Source organism: Saprolegnia parasitica (assembly GCF_000151545.1).
Source record: "Saprolegnia parasitica CBS 223.65 unplaced genomic scaffold supercont2.269, whole genome shotgun sequence".
NCBI lineage: Eukaryota > Oomycota > Saprolegniomycetes > Saprolegniales > Saprolegniaceae > Saprolegnia > Saprolegnia parasitica.
In genome coordinates this window covers 1,999-16,545 of record NW_012156663.1, presented here as the reverse complement: position 1 = coordinate 16,545, position 14,547 = coordinate 1,999, and the positions used below count along the sequence as shown (strand labels likewise).

General features: G+C 57.1%; 5 protein-coding genes across 5 annotated transcripts; 1 reads left to right on the top strand and 4 right to left on the bottom strand.

Annotated features, from left to right (window-relative positions):
• Positions 1-12: 12 nt before the first annotated feature.
• On the bottom strand, positions 13-777 carry SPRG_16282 (hypothetical protein; the record flags this gene model as incomplete). The annotated part of the gene is made up of 6 exons (XM_012355588.1): positions 535-777; positions 428-490; positions 304-369; positions 180-257; positions 62-127; positions 13-37 (listed from the first exon to the last, which is right to left on the bottom strand). Exons 1-6 carry the CDS (start codon positions 756-758, stop codon positions 13-15), a joined length of 522 nt encoding a protein of 173 aa, XP_012210978.1. The 5' UTR covers positions 759-777.
• Positions 778-1,910: 1,133 nt separating this feature from the next.
• On the bottom strand, positions 1,911-2,894 carry SPRG_16281 (TKL protein kinase; the record flags this gene model as incomplete). The annotated part of the gene is made up of 1 exon (XM_012355587.1): positions 1,911-2,894. A coding segment is annotated over one exon (984 nt), but the record flags the coding sequence as incomplete, so codon positions are not given.
• A 1,988-nt stretch (positions 2,895-4,882) lies between these two features.
• SPRG_16280 (hypothetical protein) lies at positions 4,883-6,670 on the bottom strand (the record flags this gene model as incomplete). The annotated part of the gene is made up of 6 exons (XM_012355586.1): positions 4,883-5,051; positions 5,097-5,168; positions 5,219-5,341; positions 5,393-5,647; positions 5,701-6,460; positions 6,513-6,670. The coding sequence occupies 6 exons, from the start codon at positions 6,668-6,670 to the stop codon at positions 4,965-4,967; spliced, it is 1,455 nt and encodes a 484-aa protein (XP_012210976.1). The 3' UTR covers positions 4,883-4,964.
• A 228-nt stretch (positions 6,671-6,898) lies between these two features.
• SPRG_16279 (hypothetical protein) lies at positions 6,899-9,476 on the bottom strand (the record flags this gene model as incomplete). The annotated part of the gene is made up of 11 exons (XM_012355585.1): positions 6,899-7,345; positions 7,393-7,494; positions 7,544-7,858; positions 7,901-8,023; positions 8,074-8,176; positions 8,232-8,339; positions 8,392-8,497; positions 8,561-8,799; positions 8,846-8,912; positions 8,963-9,226; positions 9,269-9,476. The coding sequence occupies 11 exons, from the start codon at positions 9,474-9,476 to the stop codon at positions 6,899-6,901; spliced, it is 2,082 nt and encodes a 693-aa protein (XP_012210975.1).
• Positions 9,477-11,844: 2,368 nt separating this feature from the next.
• Positions 11,845-12,198, top strand: SPRG_16278 (hypothetical protein; the record flags this gene model as incomplete). The annotated part of the gene is made up of 1 exon (XM_012355584.1): positions 11,845-12,198. The coding sequence occupies one exon, from the start codon at positions 11,845-11,847 to the stop codon at positions 12,196-12,198; it is 354 nt and encodes a 117-aa protein (XP_012210974.1).
• Positions 12,199-14,547: the final 2,349 nt, after the last annotated feature.

The following is a 14,547-nucleotide window of genomic DNA, read 5'->3' as shown; positions in this document are numbered from 1 at the left end:
CCGGAGAGGTCCCTATCGGAACGTAAATGTCTTGGTCCTATACGGAGTTGAGGCGACGTACAGCGACTGCAGACCCGGCGGCAACTTTGGGTTTTGAATCGCCGAGATGCGGTTCCCACGCAGACTCCTATCCAGCGATTGAGCGGTTTGTCAGTCTTCAAAAGACATCTGTGTCGTACAGCGCCGTAAGGTTGGGAAAGCGCGTGAGCTGTGTGCTCAAGGTTGATGCGTCGGAAATGTTGTTGTAGCTCAGATCCCTAATAGTGGTCATGAGGCACGATTCCAGGACTTTGAGCCACATACAGCGTCCGTAGCGTTGGCAGACTCGAGATGGCGTCCAGAGACAAAATGCGGTTGTAGCTCAAGTTCCTATCGGAGCGCACCATGAGCGCCACGGCATGCCTGCAGATATGCATCAACAACGTACATCGTTTGAACGACGGCCGCCGGGCTAGCGCCAACCGACGTGATTTCGTTCATGATGAGATTGCTACGCAGCGGCGTAAGCAGGTCAGTCAATATCCACGGTCGTACATGCTGGTGGCCGTCGCTGGGAGCGACTGCACGACGTCAATGCCGGCGCCCTGCACGTCAAAGCGCAGACTGGTATCGACAGCATACGTTGCCTCGACGCTGCCGTTGCCGCCAAGGACACAAGGCGACGTGCTTGCGGGGTTGGGTACCGGACACGATCCGTAGAGCGTGCTGAGGCCATGGGCGCTGGCCGCGAGCGCGATGAGAAGGAGACGATGCGTCATCAGGTGGCCGCAAATTGATGAATGCACCTGGCCTGTCCGAACCAGGTCGGCTGCGATTGGCTGCTACAAACGGCAATCTCAACAAGTAGCCAATCCGGTGCAGTCGCTTGCACGGGAAGATCGGTGAAGTCGAGAAACTGGTCCGCGTTGGACACACTACCGATGGTGTCGGACAGACATGCGTCAAAGGACTCGAAAGAGCAGTAGACACGCATCGTTTATGGTGTCGATTCATGTACGTCCCGCGAGCTTTGAACGGCGCCAACGTTGTTAGCAAATCAAATGATATCGAATTCGATTGTTTCGCGAAGTTGGACAACATCCATGGCGGATGACGAAGAAGCAGCGTAGGTCGGTGACCGTTGTCGGGGGAAAAGACCCAGGCATCGCGAAACGTCGCTGGCATGGTCATTTTTCAAACTTTTGAAACAGCAGATGCCAAATAAGATCGGATATGGGTATCATCGTATCATGTCAACAACGTGTTCCCAGGCGGCTGACTCCCACTCGCCGCATACCGCCTATCGCATGGGCAACCCTTAATAGTGCACTGCACGTGAGCTACGGCATGTAGGCGATGTGGCGGGTGTAGCTAGTGCAGCAAACTTGGTTGTGGGCGCTTCCGCCATATCTTTACCCTCTACGTATCTTTTTTACCTTATATGCATTGTCGGTCGAGAACAAGCCTGGGATCAACAACATCCCCTTGTACCGCATGGTCGTTCCTACTGCTTTTACCCACAGAGCACTCTTCTTCACACTCAAACCACCCGACATTTCGCGTCGGTCGCCAAGCCAACGACTTCCATCAGCCCGCGAGTTCAAGTGAGCACCCCCTGTGTACCTTCGGGTGCTGCAGCTCCAGGTCGGTCGCATCCAAGTGGAACTCCGCAACACGGGTCTGGCTCACGACCGCGGACGCTGCTGGTCGATCAAGTAGCTTGACATAGAAAAAGAAACCCATCGTGGTAATCCCGGTAATACACCGCCTGACAAAGAACACTTTTCACACTCGAGATCCAACAAATACTGGGTATGCTTCAACGACGATGAACTCATAACACTGAGTTGTACATCCGATCTACACGTGTTTCATTCGATTGCGCCGACTGTGCGAGAACTTGGTAGACAGTGGCGCAAGCGCGTCGCGACCTCGAGCGCCGAGGGGCGGGTCGTCGGCTCCAGCTCCATGCACGACGCCACGATCGCGCGAACCGTCTCGGGCATGTCGTTCGCAACCTCCAAGTCGGCAAGAAGCTGTCCGAGCAAGTAGACATCCGAGTGCGTCGTCGACCGAAGTCGGCCGGCCAGGACCTCGGGCGCGGCATTTGGTGCGAGACGCGTCTTTGGCTCGTCGACGTACGTTGCGTACATGAAGGCGCCGAGGTGTGCGCGCCACTCGCTCGAGATAAAGACGTGGTCGACCGAGATGGCATTGTGCAGAATGGGGGTGTCGAGCGTATGCAAATGCGCCACTGCCGTCGCGACGTCGAGGGCCAGCTGCGCCTTCAGTGGCACGACTCCGTTCGACGTTGGGGTCGTCCAGCGAAGGGACTTGACAAGGTTCGCATCCCGCAAGACATCCGAGAGGGTCCCAAGCGCCATAAACTCGGTCACGACTGTCAAATCGAGGAGCGACGATGACGTGGCAAAGCCAAGCAGCGGCACGATATTCGGGTGCGAGAGCCGCGCGAGAAAAGCGATGTTGCGCACGAGGCCGCCGAGACGCATCGTCGTGTCTTGGACGGCGCACGGCGTGAGCATGGTCGCGTGGGCCTTGGCACCGTATCGCTCAGCCACATACATGGTGGTGTAAGCCGTCGACGACAATAGCTTGAGCTTCTTCATGTCCTTCATCGCCAACTGCAGTGGCATGAGCCGTGTGTCGTGGAACAAAATCGTCTCGAACGGCTTGGTGTCCATCTCGATCGAGAGCGAGATGCGGTACTGCATCGGGTCGTCCTCCACGATCGAGTAGGCCGAGCTCAGACACGTGTCCCGCAGATGGTCATTGGCGGCGGGCGGGCCCGGGGAGTCGAGCACACGTTTGGCACACACAAAATAGGCAAAGACACAGAGCCCAATGCAGCTAAAGACCATGATGAGCTGGCCGTACGCAGCTACAAATCGAAACATGAGATCAAAGTGGTGAAACCAAAAGACGATGTTGGCGTACTCATGAGCAGCGTTGTACGCGGCGTGTCTGTCTCGAGAACGCACACGACACTCGCGCGCAAGAGGTGCAGCGCGCCCGAGCATGCCGTGATGCTAAAGTTGCCCAGCGAGAGGAACGGCAGCGCGTTGAGCTGGCGAAACGTCGCCGCGGACAGGTCAAAGGTCGTCAATGCGTTGCCCGAGAGGTCCCTAGGCACATCGTATGCATGAGCACCCGATGTGAAAATGATAGAGCGTACAGAGATTGGAGGCCGAGTGGAAACGTCGGGTTGCGAAGCGATGTGATGCGATTGTGGGCCAGACTCCTAGAGGCAAGGATGAGCCGTCGATGGCAAGAGCGGATGCCTACAAGCTCGTGAGGCTCGGCAACGCAAGCGTCAAGTTGCCCACGTCAGCAATGGCGTTATAGCTCAAGTCCCTACGGGGCAACGACGACGGTAGCATTCGACGACTGCAACGCTGTAAAGACCGCACAGTGTCTGGAGGGCGGCGAATCGTGGCAGCGTGTCTGTTGTACGGAGCTCGTTGTGGCTCAGGTTCCTCCAGGTACAGTCCATGAGGCTCGACTGCGTCGTAGGAAGAGAGAGACACGTACAAAAGCCGCAAGGCAGGCACGGGGTCGGACGCGAGCTGGGCGATCGCATTCTTCGAGAGGTCCCTAGATGACCGAGCACGGGTGATTTACTGTTATGATGTGGCTGCCGTACAGGACTGTAGCCGTCGGTGGGAAGCTAGCGACGTCGCTGATGCTTGCGTTTTGCAGGTTGACGACCCCGTTCACCGCTTCGACTCGGGTTGTCGTGGCATTGCCGCCCTTGGAAACGAGACACGACCCTGTGTTGGAGCTATTGGAGCTGCTCTGGTGGCCTTTACAAGCCCCGTAGAGCGTGTTGGAGGCAACTGCCATCGTGTGTGGATATTGGATTGTGTTCGATTTCGCTGCCGCCACGATGACGATGGGACGCCATCAAGCCACGAGACAGACGTTTGAGCCAATCAAACGACGTGGGCAAGTGCAAACTCGGCTTGGAACATGCGACATGCGACCGATTACCTTTGTTCGACCATGAATCATCAAGCGCACGCAGCTAATAACTATGCAAATATTTTGCTGCCGAGTTCATCACTGCTCTTGTCGTTGCCCTCACCCAATAATCTACTGGCCTTGCCACCGCCGACGACAGTTTTTTGCTGATAGTACGACGCAGGGCCGGATGAGAGCTCTCGACGTGCACTCGCCGGCAACACATATCTTCACTCCATCCAGAGATGCGCAAGACTCGAGTTCACTTGTAGCCGTCTCCAACGACCAGACAGCGCTCGCAACTGCTTCGCTCACTGGCGACAACGCGTCACGTTGCCGATCGTGGTCGACCACACTTGCCACCATCTCGCTGCCACGACAGCGCGCCACGTCATCCAAGCTGCTCTCCTCCCTCTTCAAGGTCTTCAAGGTGGTCGATACCAGATTCGACTTGGGATATAGTAAACAGAGTATGACCAACCGGCGCACGCCCAGTGCGAGCAACCTTATATAGAGAAAGTTATGTGGTACTACGTAGTAATTTCCGCACTTTCCTGCGCGCGAGTTTGGATCGATCGGATTGACTATAAATCGACCAATGGAATCGATGTTGGCGGCAATGCGCAGCCTGATTGGCTACATTTGGTCTACCTTGCACTTCTGCAAGTGGACAATTCCGTCTCCGTTTGCTTTTGCGGATAATTCTCGTCAAAACGAGTGGACCTTCTGCTCCACTGGTGCTAGTACGTCGGTGACGACCACTGGTGCGCAGGCTCAAGAGCGGCAACATGTCAATCGTTGGTCGCCGAACGACACTATTGTGCATCGATGGCCCCTAGTACGCATTGTCGAAGCCACAGACAATATTACCATCGTCGTGTTGGCGCATGCCGGACGAGCGTCGGACGTCGCGAGTGGACAGTACAGGAGGCGATGCGTCGTTGTTTTGAAATATAAAAAAGAGAGACGCCGCTCCTAGCCAGCATCATCGACAGCAGCAGAGCAGTCTACTCGAACGCCTGGGCTTCGAACGCCTCGACGCTCATGTAGCTCACATCGACCACGTTGCCGCCAAACTTGCGTCCTGTCAATGCCTATGCGCCGCATGAGACCGTCTGCAAAACAAGAGGTTGGTCGACCTTGGTGGCAGCGATCGCAGCATCGACCGTCTCGAAGCGGACAAAGGCCTTGCCGACGCCGGGCAACCCGTCCTAAGACATCCTGCTATGAGCCAGAGGGTTGTAAAAGTATCGACGTGTACGCTCGGGCGAGGGATCACAAGCGTCGTGACCTTGCCAAACTTGCTGCACTCTTCTTCAATGTCTTCCTTCAAGTCGCTGTACTCGCCGTCATCGACCAAATCGGCTTCTTGCACCATGTTGCCCTAGATAGCATATCCTCGATACCGTATCAATGTATCAAGAAGAGAGCGTACGAGCGTGATCACCGGCGTCGGCGTCGGCGCCGCAATCGCGTTCGGGTTGTACTCGGGAATCGTGCCCTGGCGCGGCGCACGCTGCACGACGAGCGCGTTGCCGGCAATGTCGAGGCCGTTGAGACCGTCGACGACGCTCTGCGTCACCGATTCGTCTTTGTACTCGAAGAGCGCGCTGCCCGTCGAGTTGCCCGCGCTGTCCTTGACGAGAAGGAAGCGAGCGAGCTCGCCAAACGGCTCGAGGAGCTGCGAGACCTATGCATGCGTGAGCCTTCTATTGCGACAACACGAGAGATCACAAGAAGTACCTGTTCTTCGTTGAGGGCCGTCGGGAGGTTGGCCATGAGGAGGCGGTTGGACGAGTTGTCCGGCGGGAGCTGGCCAATGTCCGTAAAGCCCGAGTTGGGCGCCAGAAGACCGGCGTCCTGGAGACCGCACGCGGCCGAGCCGCCTGCAAACCACATCGGGTTAGGCGTGCACCCGAGGTTCACGAGCGCGGTCTGCGTGCGCGACGAGATGTTGGGCATCGGCTGCGCGGGCCCGACAAAGCTGCGCGGGCGGCCAAACTTGAGCTGTCGCCCGAGCATGTTGAGCTGGTTCAGAAGCAGCGCGAGGTTGCACTCTTCCACCGTGCGCATTTCGAGGAACGCAAACTGGTTGTCGGTCGAGATCCACGCCGAGAGGATCGGGTTGCCCGGCTGGCCCGGCAGGGAGAGGCCGACCTGCTGGATGATCGTACCGAGAAACTCTTGCAGCTGCGAGCCTGTCACGTTCTGCGGGAGGTTGCCAACGTACAGCTCGCGCATCGGCTTGAGCGAGACGGCCGACGAGAGCGTGCTCGTGGTATGGGACATTTTGAGCACCACCTCTTGCAGACTCAGCGACGGGTACTGCTGCATCATCTGTGTGATCGACGACGTTGGCTGCTGCGCCGGCGCCGCCGGGGCTGCATCCATGGGCGGGAAATCGGGCACCTCGGCCGCGGGCGGGCCGGGCGCGAACATCGGCGCCTTCACCTCGGGCTTGCGGTCGTTCGAGCCCGACTTGTCACGGGACCGGCGGCGCGGGCTACGGCTGCGGCTGCGGCGCGAGCGGCGCGGCGACCGGCTGCGCGACCGACGGCTGCCGCGGCGAGTAGCTCCGCGACCGGCGGCGGCGATCCCTGTCGCGGTCATCGTCTCTGTCACGCCGACTGCTCTTGCGGTCCTTGTCCTTGCGGCTGCTTTTGCGCTCGCGGCTCTCCTTGCGCTCGCTGCCACGCGCGTCCTCTTCGGCCATCCTGTCTCCACACGATTCTGGCGTTCGATAAATCGACAACCCAGATAAGTTCGATTCCGCACTTGTTGAAATTTTGTTGCGATCTTCCGACAGTCCGCTCCGCCAGCTCGCAGAAGCCCCTGCTGTCGCCTTCATGGCCTCGCTCTCGCCCATGCCCGCGGCCATCGCCGCCTGCAGCTACCTCCATGCAACGTATCCACGCACAGCAAATGCATTGCAACACGCATTCTACATGGTTATATCGCGGCGGCATCGCAGCTTGTCGTAGGCCCATGGCAGGTCGGCCGTGAGCTCGACGACGCACGCCCACAGCGTATGGACAAAGTACGTGCGAGCTAGAGCCGGGTCTTCGTCAAACACATAGCAGTAGCTCGGCTCGTCTCGTGGGTCGTCCTGTCGCGTCATTGATGATGCATCGATCTCTCCATCCCTTGCAGTGGTGTGTACCGCGACAAAGAGGCTGTGACAGCCACGTTGAATGTACTCAAAGACGCGCTCCACGCTGAGCACGTGGACTTCGTCGGCCTCGTGCGCTTCCTCTTCCATGTCGACGACCGCGCGGAAGTACGCGACCATCTCTTGCACGTGCGTGTGGTCGGGCGACGTCTGGAAGGCGAGGTCGGCATGCCCGGCCAGCGACGTAAAGAGGCTCGACGCATGCAAGAGCGAGTACATCTACATCACCTTGCAACATGCATCCGATACCAGACAGAGCAACATACGAGCTGTGGATTCCGAGGCAAGAGCCGGCCCGACAAGACGACGTTGATCAAGCCAAGACCGAGGTGCAGACATTCCATGTACATGGCTTGCTTCTCAAGCAGCTAGCCCACGAATCGATACGCCTACGTCGCATACAACGATGCCACGTACCTTGGTTTGGTGCATTGTCGCGTCGTCGGCCTCATGTGGCGAGGCATCGAGGGCGTCGAGGTCGGCTTGCACCCGCGCTTCCTTCTTCGCCCAGTGCTCGACCGCGTGGACGAGGCTCTGGCTTGCGTACGGGTGCAGCTGGTGCGCATATTGCAGCACGTTGAAGAGCGTGCCAAAGGCCAAGCGATGCAGTCGCGGGTCCCGGAACGTCGCGACGTTCTTGTGCACAAGACGCATGAGCACGACGATTGCAGCCGACGCAAACGAAATGTCCACCATGTACTTTTCCGAGTACCACTCGACGTGGTCATGGAGCTACACTCTTCCAGTTAAGAAAGCACGAGGGAGATGACGTACCATGGACAGATGGAGGGCCTCGACGACGGCGGGTTGCTCTGAGAGCCGCAAGAGCACGGTCAAGTACACATAAAGTGAGGTCGGCGCGGTGCAGTCGTACATGGCTTTGAGCAACGGCAGGCCCTAGAATGCAAGTCCTACGTGCAGCCATTGACGTCGCTGGAAGAACGTACGAAGAGCTCCATGTCGAGCGGCTGCGCGATTCCCGAGGCAAAGCTCGGATGGATGGTGACGAGTGCATACAGTAGCGACGTTCCAATCTCGGTCGAGAGCGACCTGTACAAAGGATTGGCGGTGAGATCGCCGACGATATGTCGAGCAAGCCATGTACCGGCCGAGGAGGTTGATCAGCTGCGAGTACGACACGGCGTGCACGGCGCTGACATTGCCGTCGCGATCTTCGAGCTCACAAAACGCAGTCCGGAACGGATTCATGTCGCTAGGATCCACCCCGCGTCAAGTACGAGCGATGGAGGAGGAGACCGCGATACCTCGGCGCCGTGTGCAAGAGGAGCAGGAGCAGGAGCACGCCTCGGTCGGCCAGCGGATACACGGGCGTCTCGGTCGCGACAAAGTACTCGAGGACACTCCAGGATGCTACTACATTCAGCACTGTCAACGTCTCATTCGTACACAAGAGAGAGAGCTCGTGTGTTCTACCGTGGGCCGACGACTGCGCGGCGACAGCTGCGAGAGACGCTGCGGTCTCGAGGTTGGGCGGCGGCAGCTCGTCTAAAAACGAGTACAAGACGCGCTTGACGAGACCTTTGGCGACGCTGTCAAGCGACGCGTGGTGCACATAGAGCTCGAGGAGCGACGCCGTGGCGCTGTACGCGTGCGACGACAGCAGCGTCAGCAGCGTGTTGACGCACTCCAGGTGCAGGTCGTACGTCTCGTCGCTACAGCATGAGCATGAGATCGATCGTACGCACGACAAGGACCGACGTCGGCGGCGCCTCGAGCACGACCATACACAATGCATCCAAGAGCTCCATGGCCACGTCGCTCGCTGCTACGGTAGAGACGCGGTGATGGACGCCATGATGATGAGAGGCGACGTACGCGCCGTGCTGGCTTGGCGCAATAGCGCGCTCTGCCCGAGGTCTTTGGCCGTGCCCTGGGCAGCAAAGAGCTCGAGAACGTTGTCGTGTTCGACAAAGTGCATGCAAAAGTGGCGCAGGAAGACGAGGACGTTCGTCATGTTGGCCAGCGACGCGCCGAGAACATGGCGCGGCCGGGCGGCGGCCGGCTTGGCAACGTGCGGCAAGCTCCGCGTGACATGGCGCACGAGCATGCGAAAGTTGCCAGAGACAATTGTATTGGCCGCTAGACAGAGGTTCATGGAAGACGACGTGATGCATGGCCTACCGAGCGCATGCGTGTAGGGCCGTAGGAAGGCCGCGAGCGTCGCCTTGGGCAGCGTAAGCAGCGCTTGGTCCATCGCGAAGAAGCGCGTCCAGACGTCGTCGCTCATCATGTACGGCTGCGCGCTTACGATCTTCTCCAAGGCCGACGTCGTGGCTGCGTCCAGGAGCGAGGTCGCTGCGCCATCGCCGCCACTTGCACTGTTCCCCATGAAGATGTGCCAAGCATGCAATCCACCTCTCACAGTCGATACAGTATAAAGGTATTGCTTAAGTTCGACATCCGTGAAATTGAACTCGTTGTTTATATGTGGTGAAAGCGTACTTTATGGAGTGTACATACCTGCACTTGAGAGGATTCCTGGGCCCACAGCGTGCCACGTGGAGTCAACGCCTCAGAAAGCACCTGTCGACCATGCCTGTCGACTATGGCCGACACAACATTCCCCACCGGCTCTGCGCGCAACCCAAAGCATGCGAGTTCTTGGAGGTGGCCAAGGCGGCGGCCGTGTACTATTGCGCGCCTGACGCTAGTCTTCAGTGCTTGAGCGACGCGATGACCCGGTGCGCTTCCGAGACGTGTATTCGGTCAGTGCTTGTCTCGCAACGTCTCCTCGCCATTGCCTCGTACCAAGACGGTCTCGCCGGCAGCACGGTCGACTTGCATGAGGTCTGCGCGAGTCTGGATCACAGCTTCTTGCGTCGAGCGAAAGGACTTTATGTGAAACTAGTCACCCTTGCATGCTCGTGGTTGTACCTTGTCCCGAAGCGTCGCCGGCGGCACGACGACGGTCGCGATGGCTCTCAGGCTTGGCTCTGGCGCCGATGTCTTTTGGCGCTGTCGGCGTCGTCGCAGCGCATCGATCTCCTCTTGGAGCTTCATCTGCCGCTGCAGCTGCATCTCGTGCAGGACCTTGGCCTCCTTGGTCGTACGCTCGATGGTCAATCTGGCAAGATTACCTAGTACAACCCTGCTCACTTGAGCATGTGGCAGAAGCTACGGCTAAGCACCTGCTCGTCCGGCAGAGCGAGGCGTTGCTGCACTTGCACTGCTCCCAGAGGCCATTGCCTCCTTTCAAGCCCCAAGAATGCTCATAGAAAGACGACGATATCCCGCCAAGATCCCCGCAACGACGCGCGTCATCAAGTACTCGACAAAAGACCACGACCACAGTTTGCAGCGCGGCGACTTTGACCGCGCTTGGAGGTCGCCTCGTCGTTCACTATCTAGCCCATGTATGGATGCGGTTGTAGATTGTCAACGTTGCCTCGGCCGACAAAGAGTATGCTGCCACGTTGCAGCAGCTCAACTCGCCCCGCGCCACGACGGACGTGCCGACCGAGGACTTGTACGCGCGCGTCGAAGCGGCGCCTCTAGAGTTTTCGATGTATAAAGAGGCCGGTGTGTATATTGATGTCCCTGAGCGCTTGCCGCGAGAGAAGCAAGCCGTTGCTACGATAGCATCGAAGCACGCTCCTGCTGTGATGAGCACCATCACGCATTACCGTGCACTTCCACACCTACGCATCGACAGGTATCATTTTACCCGGCGTACGCACACAGGTGTTTATGACTCGAGGCAGTAAAAAAGATACCCCACGGTGCCCCTTACCTTGACCTACCCGCATACACGGAATTGTAGGCCATCGACGCAGATTGCCTAACGCATCACATTCGCTTATCCCAGTCAGAACATCGTCCAATCAGAAATGAGAATGCGACACGCCGGGGATCGAACCCTGGCCCACTTGAGCTTTCACCCAGAGTCTAAACCACTAGACCAATAGACCTTGACTGAAATTACGCTTTCGACATGGCTACTGTTGATTTTATTTTACGGCGGTCGTACAAAGGCGCCTCGACCCTTTACACGCGCTGTACACTGGCTTGGCCGGGAAACCCTACCCCTCGTACCATCCGACGACAACTCCTGGCCTCCTCGCTACATCCAGGCAGCAACGACGAGCACACAAAAGTGATATGTCATGTGTTTCTCTCGAGGACACACAGGATGCCAGATTGCACAGCCGGATACACGTCGACATATCCGGCATTCATGGCACTTGCCACCTCTATCCTGCCGAATTCAAAAGGTTGGTGCTGAAGATAAGAACATTTGCATGTCAAGCAAGCTTTCCAGCCAGCGCGAGTGCAACCCGAGGAGACTTTGGCGGATGGCGGCCGTGAGCGACAATCTGACCACGCTCGGTCGTTGTGTGACCAACCGGGTGCGGCCACGTCGCGTTTGGATGCCGCGATCCAGCGCGCCTTTGTGACGGGGAGCCACAACACTGCTGCGTTCCTTGCAAACGACCGCCGCGTGATATTGCCCAAGGTTCAAGTGGACGCGCGCGCACTGAAGCGCAAGGTGTCCCAAATGGCGTGATGGCTGGTGGAAATGTTGAATTATACGGCTCTATATGAATTGATTGTATTAATACCAAGTACACGTCTCTTCGTTTCATCCCGTAACTTGACCATCGCAGCCCCACTGTCGCAGCCCCATCGTAGGGTTGTTGGGTTCCCAGTGGGGACCCAACTTTATTTACAGCACGGCGGGAAGTGACCACCTCGACGTGATGCAATTCTTCCACGAACACAACTGCGACGGCTTTGATGACGATACGATCTGTGGGGCCGTGCACAGCGGCAACTTGGCGCTCGTACAGTTTCTCTTGGCGCACCGCCAGAACGCAAACACGCTGCGCCGGGCCATGATGATTGCGGCCGAGACGGACAGCGTCAAGATGCTCCAATGGCTCGTCGACCAGCTCGGTGCCGCGGCGCACTTGGATTGGACCGCAGGACACGCGTACATTTCTCGGGGCCATCGATGTGCCGCGTTCCTTGCAAGCATGTCGGCGCACGCGATCGGTCTCTACGACCGCGCCCGCAAGCGCAAGTCGTCCAAGATGGTTTGCAACGATATGTAGTCCTATCAGAACGCAACTGGATCGCAATTGATCCCAATCGAATCAAATGGAACACACAAGGCGTATCTTGCCATCGTCATCAGCGATTTCATTGGACAAACGAAACGCAATGCGGACATGTGATTGGCTACTCGAGTGAAAACCACACGTCATTGGCTGGTTTTCCATATGCAATTCAACAGGAAACGCCTGGTCAACTTTAAAACAAAGTGAAACTGAACTGTACTGAAGAATTTGATCCCGTAAAAGTACGGTCTTTGGAAACGCCTGGTGTGTCCTGGTCCATGACACCTTGGACGCACAACGGGCAGCATGAACAACCTCGCAAACAATGTCTCTTGGTCACTGCATCTACAAAGCCCGCAGCTCACTGCGGCACCATTCGGCTTGGCGGACCAAATGACAATGGACCGGTCGCGCGTTCTTCAAGTGGAAGTGAACCCACCGGCTGCGGATGCAATTACGACACCAGCGTCCTTACGTTCCTCCCAAGGTTGGATATAAAGCCGCGTCGACGTTGCATGTCAACATCAAAGAAAAGGATCCGTGAGTGCACCGCCCCATTTTTATGCGGCACCCACCCGACCTCATGGGAGCACTGTGGTATGCAATCAAAAGCAATCGAGCAGGTCGTGCATTTCATGTACAAATTATGTACAAAGAAACTTCATGACCTCCCTGTTTGTGATCGTTTTGTTAGCCCAGCCGCGCAGATTCAAAGATACACATGGTTCTTCATGTGTAATAGGTCTTGGGTCCACGATGCGTTGTCTATTTCGTGGTCGCATCGTCACCATCTGGTCCGACGAGATGCCGTCTTGTCCGTCGCATTTGGCAAAACACTTTCCGCAAAAGTGCAGATCCGTCGGGCGAAATGGCCTGCCCCTATAGCGCGTACGTCTCGACGGCGACGCGCGAGTGCCAAGACGGCGTCTACTGCATCGTCGACAGCGCGTGCAAGGTACGAGCAGTACCCTCTCTCTTTCTATCTCTGGACACGGGTGATCTAGACGCTCAAGACGTTTACGACCAAAGATTTTACCGTTGGCAAGACGAAAGAAGCGAGACTGATTGTCACAGGTCTTCTTGAAAAGACGTGCCAAGGTCTCTCGGTACGACGAACGATGCATAGACCTCGTGTCGCACGTGGCCGATTTACCCAACGCATTCAAGGATCTCCAAATGTACACTGCACCAAATATTGCATGGTATCAACGACCTACGCACCCTGTTAGATGTTTTGACAGCGCCTACATTCGATCGCTGGGCGACCTCTCGACGACTTCGAACGTCAAAGGCTTGTAGGACGTGTCTCAACCAAAAATGTCGACGAATGTTTTTGAGTAGGGTGATTCGCGACAATGAGACGCCGCTCGACCTCTCGCGTGTGGTGTGGCCAACTACACTTGAGCAGCTGTACACCTCCAACTCGACCAATGGAGCGATATGTGCTCAATTTGGTGGTAGGAGTATTCAACACACGCGAATTCCAGCGTTTCCACCAACCCCCCTCCCGAGAGACCTCCACTGGCTGTACGCTTTCGATAGTACGAATCTCGATCTTTCTCACAAAGTCATTATTTAGCACGCTTGAAAACACCAGCCTCACGACATTGCAAAACCTCGACTTGAGTAGCCTTTGGTTTGTGTACGTCCCACAACAACGTCTCTGGAACATTATACTAAACACACTCTGTATAGGGATTTCAGGCTCAACCCACTCACGACGCTGTACAATGTGACCTTTGGCGAGGCTCTGCGACAAGTGTACTACGCTACATGTGTGCCTTTTTCGTCCAACAACTTACTGTGTGTATATATAATAGCGATTTTGGTACCCCCAATTATACGACCTTTACGGTCGACCCCGGCACGTACGACGTGCTCCGCAACGAGAGTCATTACGCATACTTTGCGGGTACTCTCGACGTCGCGGCCACGTGCAAACCGCCGAATCTCGTCATGCCGCTCGTTCGAAAAGGCCCCGAAAGCAACCCGAACTTTAGCCCTAGTCGCTTTGTCTGCGTTGCCCCAGGTCCGCTCCGACACCTTCTCCGTGTGTCTGACAACGGCAAACTAGGCAAGATCCTGCCGCCACCAACGCCGTCCAGCGTGCCAACAACCAGTGCGGCTATTCCGACCTCCATCCTTCCTCCAGCGACGGACGATACCGCGACTGCAGCGACCGGCCTCAGTGGCGCCGCGATCGCAGGCCTTGCCGTCGGTGCCGTCGTCCTCATCTTTGGCATGGGGTTGTACTTCTTCTGCCGCCGACGTCGCAACAAGTACGATCGTCTTCCTGAAATCCATTGTCGTTGTTCAGATTTTTGCATTGTCAATCGTAGCAAC